General features: G+C 45.6%; 1 protein-coding gene across 4 annotated transcripts; it reads right to left on the bottom strand.

Annotated features, from left to right (window-relative positions):
* Positions 1–2,416: 2,416 nt before the first annotated feature.
* NR1D2 (nuclear receptor subfamily 1 group D member 2) lies at positions 2,417–27,414 on the bottom strand. 4 transcript variants are annotated; one of them, XM_075052359.1, is made up of 8 exons: positions 27,089–27,414; positions 23,445–23,705; positions 21,347–21,435; positions 20,252–20,396; positions 17,999–18,615; positions 14,245–14,430; positions 10,130–10,340; positions 2,417–2,454 (listed from the first exon to the last, which is right to left on the bottom strand). In XM_075052359.1, the coding sequence occupies exons 1-8, from the start codon at positions 27,102–27,104 to the stop codon at positions 2,432–2,434; spliced, it is 1,548 nt and encodes a 515-aa protein (XP_074908460.1). In that variant the 5' UTR covers positions 27,105–27,414; the 3' UTR covers positions 2,417–2,431. The 4 variants fall into 4 exon arrangements, 3 of the variants coding, with proteins under 3 accessions (XP_074908460.1, XP_074908477.1, XP_074908469.1); XM_075052376.1 differs by lacking the exon at positions 2,417–2,454 and adding an exon at positions 2,499–5,627 and having other exon boundaries at positions 27,089–27,404; XR_012653775.1 differs by lacking the exon at positions 2,417–2,454 and adding an exon at positions 5,541–5,627 and having other exon boundaries at positions 7,091–10,340.
* Positions 27,415–27,461: the final 47 nt, after the last annotated feature.

Below are 27,461 nucleotides of genomic sequence, written 5' to 3'. Positions count from 1 at the left end.
TAAAAAGGTGAAAAGAAAAAAATCCTCCATGCAGCGTGGACTGATCTCTGCACCATAAGCCAGGCTAAGAGGTACTAGTTTAAACATCATGGAAATGCAGCATTGTTAAATAATTTGCGTCATCTGCCACTGGGGACTCAGGCGCACATGTTAGGTGGCCATTTATCCATGTGTTTTCTCTATCCCGGAGCATTGTGCAGAAGAGAAGTCAGCTATCAGGATGTCACATCTGTGCACAGACCTGGGCTGCTTCCCGGGGCTTCTGCACCTGCATTTGGGCCAAAGGAGCAGAGGGAAGGGGACCGAGGGGTACCTGAGGTTCTCCTCAAGATCCTCCCATATTCCAGGACTATGTGGGAACTGAGTCAGTCTCCAGCCTAGGTCAGAGGCAATCTTCAGCTGTGTGTTGGCAGCCGAACCTGCAAAAGTGGCATAAAAGTGGGCATTAGTGTCAGCCTCATTTTATAAACCGTCACCACTGCTTATGCATCATGCAGCTTTGAGTATCTGCATTAAGTACATGAAAACCAAGGCAGCAATTATCTAGCCTCCCGTGCTGCCTGCATGAGGTCTACAGAGCATCACACACGATGGAGAAGAGCTGTTGTACAGCAGTCATCCAGCAGGCCTCTCTAGATTTGCTTCATTTTGAGCTGCAATTTCTGGGCCAGATGGGCTTTTAACATGTCGCATTTGCCTTTATACCACCTTATATAAGTAGCACTCGATGCTGTTGCACGAAATAATTCAAGCCACAATCTTCTTAAGCTGAGGTATAGGGGGATGTGCAGAAAGAAGGGCCCTTCAAGGAGATACTCCTCCCAGTTTTAAGCATGTAGCTTTATAAGTAACCCCGAGGTCCTCCTCCATCCAAAGGCAAAGGCTCTCCCAGAGAGCAATGCAGGGGAGCAACCATCATGGATAACCACGCAGCCTGCCTTAGGGATTCAGGCTGGGCAGGAGTGGTTTGTTTCTGTAGTTATAGGAGACAGCAGAGTTCAGCTCTCTATCATTGCACGCTCTGCCTTAAAACAGAAGTGCTAGGGGGTACGTTTGCAGCAAGTATAAACTCCTCTGTGAAGGGGCCTGGCACGGCAGAGCAGTGTCTGCACGGAAGGAAGCTTTATTGGCGTGGATGGACCTGTTTGTTCCTGATAACCAGAAACGTGCAGCCTTGCAGCCTCCACGCACGCCTGCTCAGCTGCTCTCTCTCGCTGGCAACGTGGCTGTGTCCTTGACCAACTTTCCTGCCCAGCAAGCACAGTCTCCGCAATGTTTTTTCCAAGCTGCCCGTTGCAGCTCTGTTGGCTGTCAGGGGTGGCTGTGTCCAGGCTCTCCCCCTACCTGGATGTTCCCCCCTGCCCGCTCCAAACTTCAACCTTAAAAAAAAATTGAAAGAAAAAAAAAAAAAGGTATTTGCTGATGAAGGCTCTGGCAGCTGCTCGCTGTACTCATCAAAGAAAAGGAAGTGCCAATTATTTCCTTGTACAAACTGTTTCTGTAATCAAAGAGCTCTGCGGTTCAGTTGCAAATGCTGATTCCCTCCCACCCCACACACAGACCATGCATGGGTCACAGGCCCGAGCAGGAGGTAGCTGGCTGCCCACACCCTCATCAGTTTATACTTTCACACAGCAATGCTCATACCTTTGTTTTCCTTGTGACATTCACCATTTCCTCGTGGAGTGAGGACACGAGATGGGGCAGTCTGCTGTGGGCACATTCACACTTGAGTCGGTGCTGTTGACTCCAAGCCCAGCAAGTTTCCCATGAACAAGCACAAACACTTCATGTCCCCAACCCCAGAGCATCTTGCCAAACTGGGAGGGTGGCAGAGCGGGGAAGGGAATCATGTTTTTACTGGGAAGTGTCCCTCCCATCCCCCTCATTTGCTGTGGTAAGGCTCTTATACCCAAACAGGGAAAAATTACTCATGGCCCATCTGGAGCATCCTAGTGAAAGCTGGAAAGAGCTCTTCCCAAGGACCTCCCAGGCCCTGGGACCTCCATGGCTCACGGCCCCACTAACAGGGGCTCAGACTTGGTGGCAACAAGGAAAGCCATATGCAAACATGCCACCAGAGAACACATGCCAAGAAAAAAGAAAGCGTTTTTGTGCTGTTATTTTTTCCAGTGCTGGCAGTCATAATTTTGTTTCTGTTTTAATTTGGGGGTTTTTTTAAACACCGATAGATACAGTATTTCCTGGAGAAGACTCTCTTATCTCCTAAAACAGTAAACTCTTCAAACTAGGAAATCAAGCTGGGAAAAACCAAACAGATCTTTGGCCTTCATATGCCCCCATCCAACCACCTGGCAAGATGGACCAGTATCTCAGGCGGACCGAGATGTGGGCTCCCAGCCACTGTGCACCGGTGCAGCCCCTGTGACCTTACAGCAGCTGATGTTCTCATCCGTTACTTCTGCATTGTTCATCTCAGTGTGCTGTCCTCCCCTCCAGATTTCGTACAGAAAAATACAAAGAACACAGAAACACAGTTTAGCTTGCTGACATAATGCCCATATTTAATCTTTTAAAACAAGAACAAAATCAAGAATAAAATCAAGAATAAAAATTTCATTTAAGTCATACAGTACATTAATCTTTCAGCAATGACCCAATCTACAGTACTCAAATGCCTGGCATGAAGTCTATTATCTCAGCGTTTAACAAGTGTATAACCAGTGACACAGTAAAAGAAGAGCTCACAATACACAGCTAACACGATGAGTTTAGATTTTCTTCTAAGAGTCCAGCCAGAGTTTATAATACGTGGGTCACTTTTGAACCGTACTTTAATCAACTTTTTTGTTCAGTCAATCTGTTTGGGGCTTTTTTTTCTGTTATATGAGTTTTTCCATTATGTACAGGAAGATTATTTCAAATGAAATTGCACAAGTTAGAATATCTATCTATAGGCATACATGGTCAATCTAACTAAAAATTTAATAAGCAGTAATTACTCAGTCCTGGTTATACATTCCTAAAGGCTTAATAATACAGTTTTAAGAAGAAAAACAAAATAAAACAAAACACAACAAAACATAGTTGTAGGGTGGCAATCTCTGCAAGAAGCCTCCTTCCCTCCCAAAACAACCAAGGGTTAACCGTACTTTCCACATTTACAGAGAAGTCATTTCAGCTCCTAAATAATACAAAACATGTGACTGTCCTTTCTGAAGTCTGAATGGTTCAATGCGTAATTCAGTGAAGCTCTCAAACAAATAATACTGGTAAGATGCAGACTGTTAACAGAAATTAGGACACTATGCCCCGATAGCACATTTGGATAGCAAAACTGTGTGTATCAAGGGGCCGTTACCCAGCGGTTAAAGTAGCTTGAAGCAGGAGGACGGCTCTCCCTGCAGCAGCTGCAGAGCAGGGGAAAGGGTGGGCTCTGCTGCTCCTTAGCCAAGGCTAATGCCGGATTTCCCCCAGCTCTTACTCGAGCACCTGCCCCCTCCTGCTCTCAGCCCCCTGGCCCGTGCTCCTGACCACTTTCCGAGGGGAAATCCCCAGCCCACAGGTGACCGGAGCCATGGCAGGGTGCAAGCCTCCCCTCCCCTGCTTGGCTCCTGATGCTCAGGGGCAGGCAGAACGCCTCTCCTCCAGCTCAGCAGCAGGCACACGCCGGCTCCCATGGACGCGCCGCTGTGCAAGAGATGCTTCGGCACAGCAAGGAGCAGCTCTGCAGTCTGGCGGCTTGCTGGCTCCTGGCCTCAAACTACTGCATACATCTAAACGCAGTAACAAACCGAGAGGTCTCTCCCTCCGCAGAGTAGTGTTACCAAACGCTAGAGACCCAGAGAGCTACCTCTAATGTAAGTTAACTAAACACAAGGTTAATGGAGCATCTTGTTCCCACATTAGCAAAATGTAACTAATTAACGCAACTGCTTTGACTTCTTTTAATCTCTTTTCTGGTGCCAGGTCCTGCTACAAATGGAGAAAACCCATAGAGAGCCGCTTTCCTACATGGAAAAAACAGCAGAATCTTAAGCCTTGAGGATCTGCTTTGTAATTTGCTACTGGCATAAACAACAAAAAAAGTCCCATTTGTTTGGTTGGTTTTTGTGGTGTTTTTTTAAGAAAAAAATCCAGACCATCCAGTGCACCTTCTCTGCACATACACACACACGCACATGCACACGCACCAATGGAGAGCTCCAGAAGAACAGGCATGGGAACCACAAAGCCCAAATTGTGAAAAGACATGGGGAATCTCACATTTCTGTTTTCAATTCTTGTTTAGCAATGAAGCAGCAAAATGATGTATTGCAAGAAATAAACGGTCACAGAACACACATACACCCAAACGCAACCATGGATACATTTTTCCCACTTTTTTTTTCTGATAGATGCTGTTATTAATCTGATAGTTTCTTTCTGGCTGTGCTGAAGTTTCTGAAGAGCATCTAGTGCTTCTTTAACCTTTATCAGAATGTAAGAACCTCAGTGGCAATTGACAATCAATCTCATTAGTGCCACAACCAACCATCTCCACTTGAGATTCTCTATGAACCCCTTCTGGAAGCTGAATCTGACTCTGCCCCTTTGGTGCCACTCTGTTGCCTTTTTTTTTTTTTTTTTTTTTTTTTTTTTTTTAAATTAACAAACACAGCATAGTAATGCAAATTTGATGTTTTCTAAAAATTAGAAATGCTCAGATAATTAGTTCAGCAATATGCAAAGTGCATCTATTTGGTTCTTTCCATAGATCACCTTCTGTTGTAAGTTTAAATTCCTTCACAGTTTAAAATATTGTGAAGAAATTATATGTATACTTTATGTATAGAACTATTTATATACATACACATATATACACACAACTCTGTACTTTATATAGCCATAAACACTCATTACTTAACTATTTATATTATATACACATGGCATGAACACACGCTCAGTGAAGAGTTGGTGCAGGCTGAAATCATTCCATCGGGTTTAATGGAATAACAACAGTGAAACCATGAGTGAGTTATCAAGAGACACTGACATACATCTATTAGATAAGTGAAAGACCAATTAAAACAGCTCTTCCATTTTCCTATTAGCGCAGGATTGTTCCCACCCCATTCCATGCTCTGTATGCACATACACAGCTATTTTGCGTTCAGTTTACATGAGAGGGCAGTGGTGGTTATTTTTTCTAAATGAAAGAACAGTCCATATTTACTCCAGCTCATCGCAACCTCTTCTGCAGAAGTGTGGCACAGCTGGGTCTGGACATCTTGGAGGACTCTGAATGCTGTGCCGCTGTTAGCTGAAAGCACCTGCTGAAGCGTTATTGCATGGTTATGGGACAGCTATCGATTGTTCACAGTCTGTGAACTCTCTCTCTCCAACAAGTGGTACAACTGTATAAATACATATTTTAGCACAAAACAGTTTAACACGAGGCAAGTCCAAGTACAAATGAGACCTAAAGGCCTAGGGGTGAACTTTAAAGGCCAAGAGTTCTTCAGAGTGCATGTTGTTTAAGGAACGCAAGTCAGGTAATTTCAAAAGAAGTTTTGTGAAAATAGAGGCTTCATTTGGGTGATTTTTCATGATTAAGGTCCTTAATGCACGGATTAGTGTTTCCTGAAGTGCCTCCACAGAATTGACATTTTCTATTCCGGAGCGATCTAAAGAGAAGAGGGGGGGGAAGGGGGGAAGGGGTGGGGGGAGAGAGAAAGAAAAAACGGGGGCGGGGGGAGGGGTAGAGACTGAACGGATGTAGTCTGCAACATACAGCCACTGCAAGAATCACTCACTAAATTAACAAGCACAAGAAAATTTAAATACTTATGCCAAAAGTTTCAAACCCACATATGAAAAGTCTTTTGAACATTATTTAGATTCAACTGTGTAAAGTATGAAGTTCCTGCTGAACTGGCAGCATTCAATCACCTTTTCTGTAATCACCCATGTTTCCAGAAAAGGACTGATTGAAGCACACACTTAAATTCTATTTTGCTGAATCACAACTTTCAATGCAAGGAGAGAGACAGGGCACACAGAAGTAAGAATTTCAAACATTTCTCAAGGCTGGACATAGAACCCTAAACTTAAACTGGCTGTTCATATTTCAGGAGGAAATCCCACTCATCAGGACAAGCCACCCTCGTATCTGCACAATGGGACCCCAGGGGCAAAGGGAGTACAAGCCTTGACGTGACTGGGCACTATTTCTGAGTGTGTTCTGAAGCACTTACAAAATGAAACATCATGCACCCAAAAATTCCCAATTGAGAAAGAAGAATTTCAATGTCAACAAAAATATTATGCTTTCACATACTGCACTCGTCCCACACCCGAAGCATCTCTTTCAAGAGAGCTGTATTTAAGAACATGCCTGTTGTCCTTAGGTGGAACCCAAGTAAGCAGCTTAAATGGATAAATTTTTAAGCAAAACCTAATAACCATGCACAGTAGCTGTTTTTTGCAAGCTGTAGCTAGCCTCTCTTCTTAAATGCTACATAAATTCAGTGGGGCACAGACATACACGAGTGACAGACATGAACAGAAATGTGCTTTGATGTGTACACGTACTTAAGCACTTTGCAGAACTGGGACACAGAATGACAACAGCTTTCTGGAGCAGCACTGAGTCAGACTGTACAGTCAGAGTGGGAATCCCTTCCTTATGCTGTCAGTGTCAATCCAATTGGACTTCTCAGGTGAACAGAGTGTAGGAAGTCCTCCTGGACTATTCAGTGCAGTTCCCTACCGCTATGGGAAAAATTATTATATAATCCACTTAAGTATCCATCCTGAAGCAGTTAATGTGTTTTTTTCCTTTAGAAAGATTGTTCCAGAACCCTCTACTCTAACAATTAGTAACTTTGATTAATATCAAACGGTGTTTATTAGCACATATTCCACTCTTCTGTGTAGATTGTCCATTAGGTTTGATAGCTGCTCTCCAAGAGAGCATGAGTAAAGAGATGCCTCTCTGCCTTTATTTGTTAATATCTATCCCACTTGCCCCCCCGCTTTGCAAAACATGTAGGTTTGCTCTATCCTGAACAGGGATGATGACATTTGCACAGAATATGCCAGAGGAGGTTTCTCAAGAGCTCTGTACAGTGACAGCGGTACTTACTACCTTGCTTCTGAAAGTAGAAGAACGCAGTCCAGTCTTTCCTGGCTGCCTTGGGTGAGTGACTGTAGCCTCCTCTCTTCAATGAGTCGAAACCTTTCTTCTCCCTCTCAGTCTACTTCCCAGTTTCTCCCAGTGGACAGCAGAAGTTTTTGTTAGTACTACCCCAGTAAGAGAGAATAATAGAGGGTGTGTATTTTATGTTCTTCTACCACAAGGCATCACCCTCAGTTAAGAGATTATCTGCTCTCTAGACTTGCACAAACCATATTCAGCTTTGCTTCCACCTTGCTTCTTCCTTCTTCAGTGCCCATGATCCATCTTGCTATCTTCCCTCCATCTTCAACACATCCAGCTAACGGAAGCCAGAGGTGAAGCATTTTTTTAGTTTTGAAATGGTACCAAGGTAATTCCTCAGCACCACCAGAAACACTCCTACATCCTCACTGTATGGCCCCGCTTCTTCTTTCTTTGCCATGTGACACCAAAACAAGAGGATGTACACAGTTACACACATTCCTTGCTACTACCCCTGCTTCTTCTTTCTGCATGTTCTAAATATCCCTCGTAAGTGTGGTTATTCATCCAGTGTTACATGGAGATGCTTCTGACAAGTGTTCCACCCACTAGCACTATTTAGAGACTTATGAACATTTCTTTTTTTCCACTGGTGTTTTTTCAAAAATTTTAAACAACTGAAAGTCTTTTTAAAAGATTTTTAACTAGTGCAGCATGGTATTTTATATTCTGGATCACACAATCAGGATTCAACAGGTCACACACCCCTGTCTGCTTCTGGAACTGATGTAAAACTTGACTACTGTACCACCTTCCTTTCAATCTTCTCTTGAGTAACTTTCATTCTGAGATGAAGAAGTCTTAAGTGGCTTTATTCTTCCACCTTCAGTTCTTCTTCTAGTTACGGCATCCTTTGCCTTTGCCTGCATCTCCATGTCATTCTCTCTGATGCTCTTCCTCAACTCTTCCTCCTTCTCTAATTGAGCTCCACCTCCACCTTATGGGAAATGACTCTCTGGGTCACACTCCTCCTTGAGGTGTGGGGTGCAGGGGATCTGTCTTTCAAGATCAGTTCAACCAACAGGTGCCCACAATCCTTCCGTTCCACAGACACCTTCTCCTCCTGTCAAGCCCTCACATTGCAAGCATCTTCCCCAGGAGCTCTGTTGGGGGCACTTCTGTTCTTCTTAGGTACCTGCTCAAGCATGAAGCTTACTCAGTTACTCACTTGTGCAAGTAGTAACTGCAGCATTTCAATTTAGTTGCAAGGTGCAGAGCGAAGCTGATCTGAAAATTGCTGGACACTCAGTGACCATCAAGGTTACTGTTGTGTCTGGAATACCGTAAGAATGCAAGTTCGGGCCCAAACATTAAAAGACTAATGAAGTTGTACTTTATAAAACCCTGGAAGTATTTTGTGAAGATGTCCAGGAAGGCTGTGATCAGACTACAGATCAGATCACAAGGTAGCTAAGATAGGTAGTAATAATGTCCAAAACTATGATCTGAAAAATCCTCAGCAGCTGCAAGAAGCCTGAATACCAAACACCTCCTCTTTTTGTCCTGTTGCATGGCTCTGCCATTACATGATGTACATGTTACATACCATGCCTAAGCTAAGCTCTACTGGAAGCTAGCAACAGCATGGAGCAGTGCTCAAAAGGCTGGGGGGGGAGGGGCTGGCTCTGTGCTAGAAGCACATTTAACAGAACAGATACAGCCACTTACATTCAAAACAGGTGGCACAGAGATGGTGATATTCTAAGGCCCAGCAGCTGAGCAAGCAAGAAGAGCGGCTGTAGCCTAGTTATGACATTGCACAAGGAGGGAAGAGGCCTGGTTCTCAGTCCTTATTTTAAAAGGTTGTCTTCAGTTCTCATCAATTTAGCTTTCCAAAAATAAAATACGTAAAGCAGAGTCTGGAAAAAGCAACTAAAACCCCAGGTTTCTCTCTGCTACCTGAACATTTTCACTGACAGACTACAGTGCCATGCTTCCTTCACACTGCCATTCGTTCTGGCTTTTGAAGCTTGCAAACTCTGTACCACCCTCTGCTCATTACCACCACTTACAAATTGAAGAGGCTACAGCTGCCCAACCCTGTGCTATCACATTTCAGTTAGGCCATACACAAAGCTATTAGACTGAAGTGTCCTACCGTGTTTACAGAGGCTTCGTGTGCCTACAGCACCATGGCTGGGATGCCTCTCCCTGATAAGAAAGATGTGCGTCTAACCCACTCATGTGGAAGAGGTGTACTTGTTCAAGAAGTGAGTGGCCCCAAATGCTGGCTTGTTGTATAAGTGGACACTACTAGTATTCCTGCCTGCTACCTCTAGAGAGCTCCTTACCCAGCAAGCAGGGATTCTGCATCTTGTATTCCAGGCATTATATGCAGAGCTAATGTGCCTAATTTGAGGCTTTAGATAATACTACAGAAGTAGGTGCTTAATCCTTCTTTGAATCTGGGCCAGGGTGTTCTGTATATCCAGGACTGAAACAAGATATGAGGCCGGTGAAGATGTTAGTGGATTGGCAGACCTTTAGTGGTAAGAAGTCACAATGCAGATGAATAGGGCTTTCTTGCTGACATAGGCAGAGATCAAACTGTTGGATTTAGACTTAAGTAAGATACGCAACTGACTTCAGTGACAACACTTGGAAGTAAAAATACCACCTTATCCCAAGATTTAGGCTGTGCAAGTCAGGAGTAATTTCACTGATGCTGTCCTGTGAAACTTAGATGAGTCAGACAAATAGCTTCTAAATGGCCATCGGGCAGCTATGAGATGTATTTTTGCATTCTATAGAAAGTAGTAGGAAAATAAGCCCACTGTCACATTTTTCCAAAAGGCAGTATTAGAAAGAGCAGGTATGTAAAAAAGTAAATTACAGTCTGCTCGTAGCTTAAAACCTACTAAATTGCACTTAGACGTGAAATAACAGGGTATACATTTTACAGAAATCTTTTAATAGAGAGCCATATTCAAAATTTGGCAAAGGTGCAAGTTAACTTTCTCTCCTTACCAGCAGATACCAGGACAACCGCTGTAAACAAACTCATTTCCTCATCACTAAGTTGCAGGGCATTTAGTTTCTCACTAAACTCAAACATTGAGTTGAGCAGATCACCAGCTCCCATCGAATGCAAGTCATCCACACTGTACTTCTTTCCACTCAGGAAGGTGACGGTACGTTCCTTTGCATCAAACAAAGATGCAAATCGTACCATTAAAACCTGGTGAAAGAAAAAAAGAACAAAAACAGGTAAATATAGGTGGATTTCTAGAAAAGCAGAAGAAAAAAAATTAAACCTTTTAACATCATTCAAACCGTCTCATTAACAACTGTACAAGCATTCTATACAAAAACTGTCAGCATGCTATTGAGCTGTAAAAAACAGTGCAAGCTCTGGCCCAGTAGTCTGAGGGAAACAAACAAGTGAAAAAATTAGTGAGTGGATGCAGGGGAGGGGCTATAGCACATGAAAGGGAAGAAAATTAAAATTTAAGCCTCAGACAGCCTGAGCCACAAAGACACTGCCATTCATAAATATGCCAGTAGAACAACTTGCTTAAGCCACCAAACAGCCAAAGGCATACACAGCATTAAAAGAAATGTTTTCTTGGCCACACTTATGAGGAGCAAAATGAAGGTATTGAACCAGATTCTTGCTTGGCGTAAACTAGAGCAGCTCCATTGAAACAATGCTGCTTTACACCACCTGATGATCTGGCCCACTAGGCATTCTTTGGGAAAGTACCATGCCGCATTGCTGTACCCACAGGAATGTTAATGAGCTCTGGTAAAAGGAGCCACATGTACAGCCTTCAAAAGGCTAGGGAAGCAGGGCTTGAAACAGCACCTGGTCTGTAGCTGCAGCTGGGAATACCCCTTTGGTATAAGCACCTGGACTGGAGCAGGTTGACATGTGCTGAACTTACCCCTCTGGGCTGAAATTTCTCTTGTGGTTTCTCAGTCGTACTGTGAAATGTTTCCCTCTGGAAAGGCTTGTAAAGTTTCATTTGCTCATGTTCAACAACCTTATTTACATTTTCAAGGTTTAGGTTGCACAGAAAAGCCTTCTTATTTGGAGAAAATGAACCAACTGGCATTGGTTAAAACTTCAGACTTGCTGCAATCTCTTGGTGTGACAGTTGTTTCTTCTCACTTACCCTACATAACTGCATTAATTTAAGTGTTTACTACAGATGAGAGGAGAACCAGGTTTTCAGCAAAGACTAGTGCCTTTGACAAGCTTAAAAAAGGAGGGTTCAAAAAAAAAATGAAAATGTTTGAGAATTCAAACACCATTCATGCACATTACGTGACCTGCTCCTAAATTTTAACAGCCAAATGACATGCAGCAATCTTGATGGACACATGAGCACTATGTATTATTCACCTTTGTCAGCTAAGCTATATGTCCTTTGACGACATTAACTACAGAGTGCAGAAACCTAGGCAGAAACCTAGGTGCAGAAGCCCGCAGAATACAACAAAAGGAGACAAAGGGCAGACAGACAATGCTGAATTTCTGCATTAGCAGGGACCCACCAGGTGCTCAACAACCTTTCAGTTCAAAATGGTATCCCCTTACAGAACTGGGCGTTAGAAACATGAACTTTAAATAATGAGCAACCAGTACTAACGCTGGTATTCAAAACTGAAGCCCATGAAGCTGTGCTGACTTAATACTAAGGCAAAGACCTTGCCTATAGATTTCAATGTCACCATTCTAACCCAAGGAAGAACAGTTTAGACTATGGTATAGCACATGATTGACTCATCCCATTTCACTTCAAGCCAGACTCCTATTTGTGCATGCTGAGGATATACCTGATCAACCCTATCACCTGACCATGGCAAGGTAAGCAGACAAAAACCTCCACACAGACAAGTGCTTGCTCACTTCCCCACCACCTGCAGCCAAATTACCAAGTTTGTGAGTCTGTAGAGAAATTGAGTCACTACCCCAATCGATCCAAGGGGCTCGTTAGCTCTACCATCAACTACATTTGGAGTGGGGGCTTGTGGAGGTGGTGGAGGATCCACCCAAATCCATTCCTTATTTTACAGTCACCACTGTTTCTGAGCTGGCTCCCATACAAAGCCATGCAAATACCACCACGATATACTGAACTCCCCAGTACTCTCACTTCTAAGAGGGCTTTTTAGCTTACATGTGTGTGAATATGTATAGCTATGCTGCTTCTGCACCAACATTGTCTCCATGTGTCTTCTTGCCCCCAAACAAACAAGCACTCCTTGAATATGAGCTGCTGGCAAGCACGGTGCCAAGACAGCCACCCACTGGTGCCCAAGGGAGCCAAAACAGGCTCGGAGGCAGTACTTTTAGTCAGGTTCTTCTATTAACATGCAGAGGTTGGGATATCCTAGTTTAGTTACGCAGCAGACAGAAGCAACCTTGTATGCACCAGGGTTTCAAGATGCTTCTGCCTCTATTGCAATGGTTTCTTTAATCCTGTTTTGGTGTTTTTTTCCCCACTGCTCTGCAGCATTGGTTTTTTTGGTTTTTTTCTGTTCCTAAGATGCCACATAGGCCTTTAACTACAGGTACAGCTCACTAACAGAAATCACTTATGTTTCTTATAAATAAGTGAATAGGGATAAGCATGCAGCCATACATTATTATTAATTTCCCTGGATATAGAAACAGTCTTGTCAGCAGTTTAACAGTTTATCAGCAGTGCTTGTAACTGGCAAAAAGGCATATGAATGAGGCTTCAGAAAAGCTTGAGGTGAAGAAAGGCCAAGACAAAACATTTTCTTGCAAAACATGAAGGTTTGGCTTTACGTTATAGGAACAGTTCAAGCCTGATTCTCCACCCTCCTTGAGGGCACTGGACAGTATACCACTTTGCAGAGGAAGGAACCGACATTTGTGTAACGTGAACAGCAACATAAGAGGCTGTAGCTGAAGAAGTGAAAATACAGCCCTTAGCTACAGGAGTTGTAGATGAATATTAAAAGGTCAAGAATAAGTATAATGGCAAAAAATACATGACAGCAAAATGGGAGCAACATGGAAACTGACACGCTCCAGGCACCAGGTCTTCCAGTATAACTTGTACCTTCCAACCCAACAATTATCCATTTTAGAACCGGGCTGTATATAAATACAGATAAAAGACCCAACACATTACATGAGAAATGTCTTCAGTTCAGGTAAATTTGAAATCCAGCATCCCTCTTTGAAAGAATAAATCAAGTAAACAAGAGCAAAAGCATCACCAACCCTGCCCACCCCAGAAAACCACAGTATCATTGCATACTTGAGACTTCAGCTCCTCTGTCCCTCTGTGTTTAAACTTCAAATCCAAATACTTATCAAACGTGCATGGTCCCCAATAGACACGAGTCTGGAAGAGCAACTAAAATCTTAAGTAAAGGTCCCCTGGTGAAGGTCACTAATTATAAAACAGCACCAGGCTCTGGTATCATTCCCAATTTAACACCACTAATTCACATATATGTCATGCTTGCAAGTGGGTGAAATTAACCACAAGGACCTGGTGGGATTAGCCTAGAGTAAGTCAGGCTGCAGCTGGTACACAGTATCTACAGAGCTGCAGCAGTACAGCTAGTTATCAGTGTTACTGCTTTGGAGATGGAGGCTTCAGCAACCCCCAGTTCCCAAGAAAGGCTAGTGGTGACTGGTCAGGATGGATACTCTGGCTTTGGCAGGGAGCACAGTGGCAGAAGGAAGGACATACAGAGCAACAAACACATTCCTCTACAAAACTTATAAGTCAATAGATAGCTTTCTAAACTATCCACCCTTCCAGATGCAGTCTGCTTCTCTCCAGGCTAAGCAAAGGTAGCTATCAAAGTAACCGCTGCTATACAAAACCAAGAAACTCCTTGTGAGTCGTTTATTAATGCCCAGGGAAGAGGAAAGGGTAAAAGGGCTGAGCACTTCTGAGCTACTTGGAAGAGGGACAGCTCACCAAGATTTGACCAAACAGAAGCACTGGACACCATCAGCTTAAGGAAAGCTCAGAGCTAGCATCCATGAACAAGCTGGTTTTGCCCAGTATAACCCAGTTTATTTTTGTTCTTAAGGGGGTCGGACTGATGCACAGCTTTTCAGGTCCACACTATACACACAGTGGTCTCACCTCAAAGGTCCCAGCCTTCAGAAGATTAACCTGGTCATGCTGGGAGAGATCCCGGAAACCTGGGATGCGCTTGGCAAACTCCACCACTTCCTTCACCGCAGGGGTAAAACTCAGGGAGAACTCTTCCCAGACTTCATGGCCAGACTTGTTTGGGTCCACGTGGGGAGTCTTACTCATTGGGCAGACCTGATGTTTACAAAATGTAAGCAGAAGACAACTCTTAAAGATATAATTCCAAATACTGACAAATACTTGAAAGAAGCAGATTTATTCTTCAAGAAAACTTTGTAATAATGACACAGGGAGAAAAAGTATCAGTATTCCTCAGTCAGGTCCCAAAGCAACTAGATTTCTCTCCCTCCCTTTAAAACAAACAAACAATAAAAAATCCATGGCAGTCCATTAGCAGTCTGTTTCTAAATTTGCTGACCTTGGTAACACCAACATTGTTTATAGCAAAAGACTTGAGAGAGCCTGGGTTATGCTACTCTTCCCTGATGTCACTCATGGCTGACATCTGGATTTCTCTTACTTGTATTATCCCTGTCATCTCACAGTTAATCGTGATTTCACAATCAATCAATTGTAATCTCACAGTCGCTACTACGTTCACTCTCATATATCTTTCTTGTTGTGCAGGTAGCTAAAGTGATTCAGTCAAGGTGACAAAGGTGTCAACACCAGACCAAGGAATTGAGCCTTGGTTTCCTGAGTCACAAGTTTACACCCTCATTACCAGAACAACCTTCCTCTCCTACGTGTTTGCTTTTATTTGTATCACTGAAGGAGGACCAAGGAACTGGTATTCCAATTTTGCTCAGTCAGAAGATGACAAAATGCTCTTTCTTTTCTACATATAGCAATTATTTGTAGGAAAGTCTGAATCCACTATAATGAGATGAGACGTATCAGACAAGGCTGACTGCTGATAAAATCCCTCTGTAAAACCCAACCAGACACTCTGAGATACTTTCAGTTCTGCTTTCTAAAATTTACATCTTTTAATGAAGTTTAAATCTTTTAATATTCATTTCACCTATCATCATCAAGGACAAGAATTCCTTTTAAGTATTCCTCACAAGTATACTATTACTGTGTATGTAATCCTACATAATGTCAGCAAAGCAAATAGAAAGCAGTGAAATAGATTAGTAATTCCTCAGAGCTATGCTGCTTTTGCAGGCCATCTTGACTGATAATTGCCTAGCAATTCTTTGCATGGAAGGTCCCAAGATTCATTACAAGCATATAGTCAACAGGTATATATGCATGTGCATGTGTATGAATTTGACAACAGCTAGGGAAAACAAGATAGAGATACAGATACACATTTCTGGAGGTTTTGTGCTTTTTTTTTTCCCAAATATCAGTTACTAACTGGGCAGTCAATATGCAGAAAGCTCTCCCCAAAAGACAAAAAACAGAATTGCAGATTTCTTGGTTCAGCTGTGAAACACAACATCATTTGTGTGTCTGAGGACAATGCCCAAAACCAAACAATTACTTGTGGGGTAGAGGGGGACCTTTTCCATAACCTGAAAATCATGAAATATTTTGGCAAAAGGAAAGGTCTAGGCACACAACCAGAAGCACAGCAGACACTAGCCACTGCTCCATCCACGATACTGCAACAGTTCACACAGGTATTGTGAAAAATACAGCATTCTCCAAAATTAAGGAATCTCTGGTTCGGCACCCTGCTCTGGATTAGACACAAAAAGCATCTCAACTCATCCCACAATGGTTTACTCTAACCCCCAGGCACTCAGTCCCAAAGGGAAAGTGCCACTTTCACCCGCTGTATATTTTGTCTAAGCTCTCTTGAGAGACCGCTGCCCAAGAGTCATAGAATCACAGAATATCTCAAGTTGGAAGGGACCCATAAGGATCATCAAGTCCAACTCCCTGCTCCTTGCAGGACTACCTAAAACTAAACCATATGACTAAGAGCATCATCCAGACACTCCCTGAACTCTGACAGGCTTCCTGTGGAAGCAGTTGTCAGCTTGTGCAGTCACTAGGTCTCTTTAGAGGAACCTCTTCAGGAATGACCTGCTCTGCTTTTCTGGTTGTGGGGGTATGAGTGAAAAAACCAAACCCCTGAACATCTGTCTCTGTACTGGTTCAGAGCCTAATTACACTCCCTTACTGCTACTGACTCATTTTGGTCAGATTCTGCTCTCATCAAATTCTCTGGCAAAACCCTCATTCACGTCAGGGACGCAGGGTGTGGGGGGAGGCCGTCCTGCAGTGCTCTGTTGGATTCGGTTTTGTTTCCTCACCGCTGGCTGTGTGAAACCTCCCTGCAGCTGCTATGCACAGGTCAAACTGACTGGTTGGGCCTCTGCAGGCAGTGCCACTCCCTGCCTGCCCATACTGACAGGTTTAACCTCTGCTTCTCAGGAGTGCCAAGAATGCTGCTGTAGTGACTCCACATACTTTCCCTGCAAGGAAGAAAGGTTGGGAATGATTATTATTTGCCATGGTGTACTGCCCAGAGTCTGCGATTAAGGTCAGAGCCTGCTAGGGATGGCATGGTCCGCATATGCCGTAGCTGAAGAAGAAAAAAAAAAACAACGAACCAACCAAAAAAACCCCAACAACAGAAGAAATCCAACATCAAAACAAACAGCCTTCACTGTGCAGACTTTCAGGGGCCTTCAAGAACCTGTGAAAAATCTTCACAAACTAGGAGGAAGGAAAACATCGGCAGCTTGAGTACTTCAGAAAGGTCAGGGGCTCGCACTTCTCGACAGGAGTGCAGAATGAGAACGAGGATGTTATGTTCTCTCATCACAGGCGGTTCCAGTGATAAAGGACCATCTATTTTAAGGGGCTTACAGAACCGGTTGCCTGAATGGCAGAGAAACAGTGGGTGCAAGGCAAATGGGAGGGACCTGTTAAGGAAAGGAAAAAAAAAAACCCAAAACACAAAACCCATATGCAAGAAAACAGGAAGCATCCTTGTTAAGAATTCAGTGAGAAAATGCTCTAGCAAAGTCATCTAAGGTACCCGTAAGTGTGTGCAGAGCCTCGCTTGTGTAAGTACTATAGAAAAGACCCTGAACTTCTCTCAAGTGGTTTAGGTGTGCGACTTCCTCCTGCCTCTGTTCAGATCTGAAGATGTTCTAGGGGAGAAGGATGCATAGCCTGTGGGTCCCATTAAGCCTATATTTCACACTGCCTGTAACAGAATCAGCCTATCCCCATTAAAACAAAACAAAACACTCCCCTGCCCTCCTCCCCCCAAAACACCAGCCTACCCAGCAGGAGAGATTTTAGAACACACTAGCAAGGTGTGCAAACAGAGTGGCTCAAAATCCTAGCTCTGGGGTCTCACCCCAGAAATTTGCTCTGAATACCTTTAAGAAAAATATAGCATATCTGACTGTGTAGATTATTTTAAAGTGAAGTCTTCAAGAGGATTGAGTGAAGAAGGGAATTTATGAACTCCTAACATCTATTTCCATTTTTAAGTCAAGCCAGTTAAAAAAGCCATGAGTTTTCTTCAACCAATGCTCTTTGACATCAGTCTACTTTCAGTTTGCTAGAAAACGAGCCAAGAAACCCCATCATTTGTATGACTTCAAATGCTCCACACAACTTGCACCATTATTCTCCTTCATCACAATTTGTGCTATCAAACTTGTGTCACCATGAAAAGTTTCAGCATTTGTGCCAATTGTGTACAGCTGGATCACATGCATCGCTAAGCCTTTCACTAAGTCAAAGCAAACAATCGATATCAATATACCAGATGCATTCTTCCTCCAGTGCTGCAAGAGTAAGTGGTATTCTTGTTTGGAGAAAAGCTGTCTTCTGGGATCCTATCACAAAGTCGCTGAGTATAACCACTGGTGAAGTTCATACAGTGGCCATTTGTGAAACACATGGCATGCCCACTTGGATAATGCATTGCGCTTCTCCCTTTGTACTGTCCACCAAGGTGGTGCTCACTTTCAGGGTACTGAGGGCCACTGAGCCCACCGACACAGTGCTCGCTGCTCAAGATGTACTGCTCAGTGTTCTTTGACACTCTCTCCCCACTCTGGGACTGCATCATCTCCGCTGGGTTTTGGGACTGTTCTTGGTTGTACATGAAAGTGTCTTTGTGGGCCCTAGTGACCATACCAATCACTTCTTCCTTAGCCATGTCAGTGCTAGGAGGGGGAGAAGGGCTTTTGATGGTTTCCCGCTCTTGTTTGGGCTTGGAGGAAAGTTCTTCTTGAGGTGCTTGATCTTGATGTTCTGTTAATGCTTCATTGGGTAAGTGACCGCTGAACTGGCTGTTCATCATGGTTTTCATGGCACTCTGCATTTCAATCAGCATCCTCTGTTTTTCACGTTTGGGAATACGGCCAAATCGAACAGCTACCAAGGTGGAGAAATGAAAAGGGGGCAGGGGGGAGAAAAAAGTCAATCCTGAAAGTGTTAGCAGCAGACATAGGCATCAAGCCAAAGTGAAAAACCAACAAGAACACACACAAAATACACACCCCAAACAATAATCTTGCCTTTTAAGGGAAGACTTTAACTACTCTCACCAATACTACAGCAGAGGTATTACCACTGAAGTCAAGGAGCTTCCTGAGCATAGGATAGGCACAAGATACGAATTACATGCTGCTGTTTACAGACAAAGAGAAGGCTGCTCTAAAGCACATAATCTCTAAAGCTTTTTCCCCTTTTGCTACAAACCTAGCTATGGACTATACATGCAGTTGTGTTAGTTAATTAAGTGTCAGGCCTTAAGATTGGATCAATTAAAACAGTACAATTTTGTGAGCTGACAATTAGCTGAATTTAAACACAGTTCATATCATATTTGAATATAAGTCCTAGAAGACAGCCCCTCATGGACCAATTATATAACTTGCCAAAACAATTAAGAGCAACAATGCTGAATGAAGCTTACCTCGGCCCATTTTCCTGATAACTTTGCCTTGACAAGGACATTTTCTGCTGGCAAGGGGAGGGGCATCATTGTGGCCGCAGCCCTTTTGACCCTATCCTAGGGAATCTACAACTGCCTCTACTATCCTGTCCAACCACAGCCTTACAAGGGCTTATAACCAGTTTCGACTGATGTAATTATGTTCATGCAGTAGTCCATCATTAATGTAACTAAATCTCTTTCATTAAAGCAGGTGCAACCTTACACGCAAACAAGCGCCTAGGGGATGAAATAACTCCTATGCACAACAAGAACTCAGAACAATTATTTAAAATAAGTTTTAACACTCCACCCACTAAATTATTAACAGCCCAAGATTCCTAGTTCTTGTGAAATAAACACCCAGAGAAAATTAAAAAGTGAAACAGAAGGAAGAGTTCTGGTTCATGACAGTAAGTTGTAGCAGACTAATGAACTACACTTTCAGCATCATGTTTTAAAAAAAGTCACAAGGAGTGGATAGCCAGCAAGGTGGTCAGAGACACAGCTCAATATTACCCTTTCCTCCTTGCCTCCCCCCTCTCCCCAAGAAAAAAAAAAAAAAGAAAAGAAAAGAAAGAAAAAAAAAGAAAAAAGAAGAGCAGATACATGTTCTCCCCATGCACCCAAACCTAACTCTTTAGGCTCTATAATGATTACTCTAAGGCTATCAGCTTGGGCAGAATTCCCTTTCATTGAAAAAGCAACATTAACAAAACAAAACAAAAAAGAATCGAGTCTTGTTCAGATTCAGGCAGGATACAGCTATAAATATTAACTCATTAAAACAAAATTGAGACTCTTCTTACAACTGTCTCCTTAACAGACCACTGCAGCGCATCCCACTGCATTAGCCTCCAAAGATGGGAGGACACCTCTGCGGCCAGTATTACGTTACCAGTTCAGGAGAGCCACGGAGCAAGAAGGCAAGCTGATCTAAATACTCTTGGACAGGGAACCTGTCCCTGACAATAGGGCTGGCTGTGTTTTCTGCTGTTAAGACCCTTAGCAATTGGTTTTGAGGTGGGCAGCAGATTCCCTCTCAGAGGATCACTGCTTAGTAGAGGAACGTACCATCTCTTGACATCCCAACAGACAGGCATTTTTTGAAACGACACTGCTGGCATCTGTTCCTATTCATTCTCATTATAGAGCAGTTGTTATTCTTCAAGCACTTCTTATACTGGATGTTTTGCTGAATGCTTCTTCTGAAAAAACCCTGTAAACAAACAAGCAAACAAAAAAACCCCACAACTATTATTACAGCACATGTCAAATCCTCCTGCCAAGATTCACCTCTCAGCAAGCACAGAAAACCTCATTGCATCTCATCAGCTGCTTCAGAGCCATCAGCCCCAAGTGATTTTAAAGAACTTGCTACTCCTCATGACTTACTTCCCCTTCATGCGTGATCTGTGTATAACACAAACTAGTTATGATTTCTAACTATAGAAGATGCTAAGTTGTTCCCTGCATAGTCAGCACCTAAGAGCAAAGTATCTCCAGAATTACCTCTATCACTGTGCTGACAGTTTATAAGATATGCCCTCAATCTCCTAAGTGCAAAGGTGAAAGTCAAAACCAGGTCTTTTCACTTCGATCTCCACCGTTTGGCAACAAAACCATCCTGTTGCACCATATGACCTTCAAAGACAGTTCTTTCACATAACCCTTAAGTTGATAAACTCCTTCACAGAACATAAAATCTGCAGTGTTACAATATCAGAAAATACAGCTCTACTGATACGCGAACATGCAAGCACCCAGTTCTGGCTTTCCCCATGGTAAAGAATTGCTTTTTCCAAAGCTGTTTTGTTCTGTGTCCCAGCCCAGGTGACAACTCACACCCACTATCTCTTAATGCAATTAACATTCACATGTCTTGCGTGACATGGTCCTTACCACCTCTGTCTCCAGTTCTGGTTCTCTGCTGTGCACTCCAGGTCAGGGAGGATCAGACAAGGGGCAAGAACAAAAAGCATTCAGAGTTTGAAAAATGCTGTGTATTGCTAAGTGGTTTGCCTTTTCCTACAACTTACACACTGTCTGAAATTTCTCAGTTTTAACAGAGAAGCATCCTGGGTTTTTTTCGGAAGTATCACCCCTCTTCCCCTATGTGGGGAACTTGAGCATTTCACCAACAGAAAGGTGAGCAGAAATATAGCTCACCTTGCAGCCCTCACAGGCATGAACACCATAATGAAATCCTGAAGCGACATCTCCACAGACTTTGCAAAGAAGAACCATGCCATTAAATTCTAGAATCAGAACAGAAAAGTCAAGGATATAGAAAACCAATGACAACTGCAGGAACATGTTTCCAGCTTTTAAAACCTGGACTAAAAGCAAATTACGTCAGGTCAGCTCAACATACAAAAAATACAGCAGAGGAACAGACAACAAGAATGTACAAAACCCCTGAACAGTTCAGAAGGTACCAGTACAAGGGAGAGGGGAAAAAAGACAAATATGAAGCACTCAACAGAATAGGGAGAAAGCACATATTCACTGGACTGTCAATCACGGTAGCATTGTACTCAACTGTAGAAAAAGAAAGTCTGCTTACATTTACGCACTTTTAAAAGGCCCATTTAGTTAACTCGGCCACCAAAGTTCGGGCTCAATCTGTTTTTCCATCAGGACAAGTAAGGCCATATAAAGGCTACTGTTTCCCCAACAGAGAATAAACATCTTTTCTTAAAACCAGAAATATTAAAGGACACTTTCTTTTATTATATATTGTAAACAAACCATACACTCTACCTATTTGATAACAATTTAGGACTGGTAACTCAGCCACATCTACATATGTAAAGACTACTCATTTGAGTGCATATCCACAATGGCATGCTTACACCCTTGACCTTGAAAATACTTTCTCAGCCCTCTAAAGATACTCATGGTTTGGGTTTTTTAAGTTTTTCCCCACCTATTTTATTCCAGCTTGCAAAAAAAGATTTTTTTTGGAAGTCTTAAGTGCTGGTCTAACATTGGTTTCACTGAAGCCAATGGGAATTTTACTAGTGACTTCAGTAACCACAAAGTTACCTTAACAGTGAGCAACAGAGACAGCTGGAAATACTCCCACAGAACCATATTCTACCAGAAGAGTAATTTATTTGACATTTGGGTTTCATTTGTAAAGAGGAACTAAAACTTTTTTTTTAAGGTTTTGAAAAAAAACCAAACCACAAAATTTCCTTTTCTTTTTTTTTTTTTTTTTTTTTTTAAAAACAGAGCTAGTACTGAGCTAAAAATGTTATCTATCTATCTATACATCTGAACAGTTTTCATCTTCAGGAACCTCTGCCCTGATACCAAAAACCTAGTTGCTAGCAAATTTTTAAGAGGAAGTAAAGGTTCTTACTAAGAACTTAGGGTAGGAACACATCAAAAAAAAAAACAAACAAACAAAAAAAAAAAACCCCAACTTTTTAAGGTAGAACTGTTAGATACTTATTCTAGCTTCATAACAATTCAAAACAATAAAACAATTCTGCCAATAAAAGAATTCAGCCTTCAAAAGACTAGTGTAAATTCCAGCTAAGTGTTTATTGAAACACTCATTCCAGCACTTAGTTTGATTCCTACCCTTCCAAAACTGTTCAAATATAGTTCTTTACTGTCAATCTTTTCTGATTACCAAAAAAAGTGTGAAGCAAATGGCTAGAGCTAGATTGTTAAATGCATTTTAAAAGGCTATCCATTAGTTCCAGCTTACGAGTACTTTTGTTTGCTACATCTACAGATTAAAACTTGGAATCAAAAAGATAAAGGTCCCAGCTACAGCTATGTAAATATAATACAATGTTTTGGTAATCTATTTATTTTGTTCCTCAAAGAAATCTGGGGGGATGAAAGGTGGAGGGGAAGGGGAGGGAGTAGGAAAAACAGAGAAACTAGATTTGCAAGACAGCTCCATAAATACTCCTGAAGGCAACTTCTGATTACTATTACCTTTATTTCATTGCATCTTTTCAACCAAGTGTTTGATTTTTATTAAGATCAGTTTTCACTAGTGAAAATCTGAAGTAAAGCTGGACTGTATTTATGGACTGTTTGAAGTTAGCAGCAATGGGACCTCTATCTATTAGCATTTGTATGGCAATACTATACGTATTACTATACATATAATGCAAAAAAAGATAAAAATGGAGGCTTTGCTATGTGCCTTCACAGCAAGCTACGCAGAGGACCTGTTTGTAATATATGGGGTTGTAATATATAAGGGGAAAATGGTGGTTTCAGGAACCAGCACCAAACATACTTGTGACTCCATTATGGCCTTTTGTCAAACCAGCAACACTCGACTGGTTTGTTTTAATAGTCTCCTCCAGCCGATCGCTCTTCGGTGCCCCGTCAGAGCCCTCACTGCTCCGACTGTTGCAGCCGCCTTCCGAGGAGGAGCTGTTCGGAGAAGATGGTACAGGCGAAGAGGACGACTGGAAACCGCTGTCTGAGCTCTCGCTGTGACATGAGGCTGGGCTAGATGCCGAGCTTGAAGAGCTGATGTAAGCTATCACACCCCCTAAGGCAAGAAAAAAAAGGCGGCACGTAGTGACATAACAAGCAGACATGCACCGCTGCCATGTGAGCCACGCCATGACCCAGCACCACCAGACCCAGCCATCACGTGTTCCTGGACGCCCTCCTTTCCCTCGCTCCCTCCAGCTTGCTTCTCTCCATTTGTTTTCAGCGGCTGACCTCTCAATCTGCCCCATCCCCTTCTCCCGATTTATCAGAATTCCTCCAATCCAAGTCGAGATGAAACAGCAAAAGCAAAAGATGGAGCAACAAGCCATGGTGCTGGCAGGACGGGGCAGCAGGGAGAGGGCACGAGGCGGCCCAGGGAGGGTTTCTCTGGCCATCCTCTGAGCAGAGCTCATCTGGAGCCACAGCAAAGACAGGATCTTACAGCACTGTGGAGCCAGAATGCAAACAAGCTAGGTTAGGGACAGAAATAGGGCAGAGAGAAAGACTTCATGCAGGCTATGCGCCAGAGACACAGAAAGGAAAGGCTGGGAGGTGCTCACGATGCAGAAGGGAAGGGGGCAAGGGAAAGAAATAGCGCTGCAGCCTGGTTAGCCTACTGAACGCCATTTGTCCAACTGCAAGCCTTTGTAGCGTTTCTAGTAGCAGCTAAACTCCAACTGCCAGGCTGCTATTTGCAAACAGTCTCTGTCCTGCAATCTGACACACTTGAGAATCCCTCAGATGAAACAGCTTTTTGTCCTCAGACAGACCTGGGAGCAGTTCTGGCTTTTCACAGGCTCCTTTTTCTTGCTCTTAAGCAAGAAAAATTGTTTTCACTTCATTTGAGTTTGTCTCCAAGAGTCGGCATTTCAAAAGTCAATATAAAAATATTTGATATTTCACACAAAAATTTCAACAGCGAAAGCCACGCAACTGTTTAAATAAACTCCACTTAGCATCTTCTCTGCTTTATGCCTGTATTGCTCTGTAAAGTCTCTTCACAGACGACTCAGGAGATTGCAGCAAGGAACTCCACACGCCAGTAAGAATTAAAAAACTTTAGAACGGCCATGCATTGGCTTCTTCTGGAGGAAAAAAGCACTGGTGTCAGTTGAGCCCTTGATCAACTGAGTTGGCATGGCAGGTCGGGGCTGTAGCCCCTTACATCAGACATCACCTCCTCACAGATAAAGGCTGTTACGCCTATTAGGCAGCAGTGTTATACAACCCTGGAAATATCACTGCTCGCAGGTAGAAATTCTGACTTACAAGTTTTCATTACTTTGATCAGCTGTAACGGTCCTCTTAGCATTTCTGCGGCAGCTTTACTGGCCCATTTCCTCTTTAGCATTTAATTTTTTCTACCAAGGAAACTGCTGCCAAAACCCTGAAGAGCATGCAGCCGAGGAGCCCCCGGTAGAGTCGCCGTGGAGCAGAAGTCAGACCAAGCGGTTGCGCGACACGTGCGCTACACGCAGACTGCTCCTCACGTTCCTGGACACAGGCGACCCTACGCCCCACCAGAGCGGTCATTCCTGGACGGATTTTTTAAAAAAATAATCCTCCACGCAGCGTAGCACGCGTTCGGGATCATTTTTCTGGAGAAAGGAGGGTTGCAATGGACACGCAGGTCCCGCAACAGCATGAGAAAAAGACGGCGTCAAACGCCCGCGCTCGTGTAAGACACCACCGCCTGTTTGACAGGGGTCCTGCCGTCCCCCGGTGCCACACCCGCCTCTGCCCGGTGCCGGGTCAAAGCTCACAGCCCGCCTGCTCCAAGGGAGGCACCCGGCTCCTCAGCAGGCGCCTTATCTGCAAGGGGCAGAGCAGGGCACGCGAACACGGCTCCTGCGGCGAACTCCATGTTGCCGCCTGGCCCCACCGCCTTTAAACCTGCCTCATAAAAAGAGAGGCTCTTTTCCCTCAAGGGCAACACACCAGTGTCAGAGGGGAGCACGGCAAGGGTACGCCTGTGGGGGTGCGCGCCCCTTGTCTTCTGAGAGCCCGGGGAGCCCCAGATGGCTGGGCTGCTCCCGCACCCTAGAGAGCCTGGCAGTCTTGTCCGCATCACGGTCAAGATTCCCAATACTTTCGCTATTTTACAAGTTACATCTCCCCACGGGCCCCGTTTTTGTTTGACCCGCGGTTAAAAGCTGAATCTCGCACACAGCACGGGGCGACAGCTCCAAACAAAGAGCCCGGGCAACGGCGATCTCCGCGCACCCACATACGCCGGTACCCCGCAGGAAGGGACCCCCAGGCTCGGTGGAGAAGGCGGCCCTGGGTCCGTAAACCGATGGGGCTTTGCGCAGGGAACGGGACGGAGGGTGCCGAAGCAAGGCCTCTCGGCCACGGCGCCCCGCCGGGCGGAGTCGCGAGGACCCCCGGGCCTTCGGGTCCTACCTGGCGGGGGTTTACTTAAGGCGGGGGGAGCCCCGTAACGTGCAGGTACTCGATTTCCACAGAGGCTTAGGAAGTTGTAACGGCGCGGAGGCGCCAAGGAGGAGGCGAACCGGATACGGTACGAATCGTTTCACGCGGCGCCCAGGACGCCGCAGCGGGGGCTCCCCGGCCGGCACCCCCGGCCTCGCCTATCGCCCCCGTTAACAAAGCAGGAAAGCAAAGCGGGGAGGGGGGCAGCGGGGTCGCCCCGCCCGCCCTGCCCATCTCCTGCCGCCCCGCGGGGCCGGGGCTGCGGCTTTCCCTGCCGTCAGGCGGAGCCGGGCTGGAAAGGCCCTGCGCCGCGCCGCGGCGCCCTGCCCTGCCCCCGGCCGCCCCCTCCCCGTTACACAACGCCGCCCCCGCGCACCGGGCCGGTCCACGTGCGGGGCGCCCGGGCAGCCCCGCCGCCGCCGCCGCACACGGCCGCGCGCGTGCCGGCCCCGCGCCCCCGCCGCAGCGCGTCCCCCGCCCCTGCCAACGGCCGCTCCCCCCCCGCCGCGCTCCACCGCGGCCTCGCGCGGCGGGGGCGGGGCCGGGCGCCGCGGGGGGCGGGGCCGCCGGCGCCGCAGCGGCGCGGCCCCACGTGTCCCCGGCGCGCCCCTCCGCCGCCGCCCCGAATGTAGGTCACCAAAACAGCGGCCGCCCGCCCGCCTCACGTGTCCGCGCCGCCAGCCGCCCCGCGCCGCCGCCCCGGCACTATTATGCAATCCGCGCGTCACCGCCCCGCACGGCCAATGAGCGGGCACGCCGCGCGGAACGTAAACACAGGGCGCACATGGCTCGCCCGGCGGGTCCATGTGAGGCAGCGCGCGGCCGTCCCGGCCACCAGCGGGGCCGGGGCCGGGCGCCGCCGCCGCCCTCCGCGCTCCCCCCGCCCCGCGGCGCCCCGGCCGGCCCCCGCCTGTACCCACCCGCCCGCCCGCCCGGCCGGGACGACCGCGCAGAGCGCCCTCCCCCGCCGCGGCCCCGGCCCGCAGCGGCCGCCCCGCCGCTTACCCGCGCTGACTTCCATGGCGGCCTCCTCCCGCAGGGGCAGGGGCGGCGCCGCGCTGGGCGCCGGCAGGGCACGGCACGGCACGGCGCGGCTGGGCTCCGCTCGGCTCGGCTCCGCTCGGCAAGGCACGGCACGGCACGGCTGCGCTCGGTCGCTGTCTCCACAGCTCCGTCCCCGCCGCAGCCCTACATGCAGCGAGCGAGCGGGCGGGCGGGAGGCGGCCGCGCTGCCGCCTGTCAGAGCGGCGGCTGCCCCTTTACAACAAAAGCGATCGGGAGCCGCGCAGAGTGCGGCACCGCCGGCCGCCCGCCCCGCCCCGCCCCGCCCCGCCCCGCCGGCCGGCCCCGCCCCCGACCGCCCCCCTCACCCAGTGAC

This window comes from Buteo buteo, chromosome 2, assembly GCF_964188355.1.
Source record: "Buteo buteo chromosome 2, bButBut1.hap1.1, whole genome shotgun sequence".
In the NCBI taxonomy this organism is placed as follows: domain Eukaryota; kingdom Metazoa; phylum Chordata; class Aves; order Accipitriformes; family Accipitridae; genus Buteo; species Buteo buteo.
Note: the sequence above shows the minus strand (reverse complement) of the source record. Positions and strands in the feature narration are given on the sequence as shown.

Excerpts from the sequence above, each read along its gene's own strand:
- NR1D2 (XM_075052376.1), bottom strand. Across the intron at positions 14,431-17,998 it reads CTGGAGGAAGAATGCATCTG|GTCTGCCCAATGAGTAAGAC; the intron begins GTATATTGATAT and ends TGTAAACATCAG. Across the intron at positions 5,628-10,129 it reads GGTTGTCCTGGTATCTGCTG|ATCGCTCCGGAATAGAAAAT; the intron begins GTAAGGAGAGAA and ends TCTTCTCTTTAG.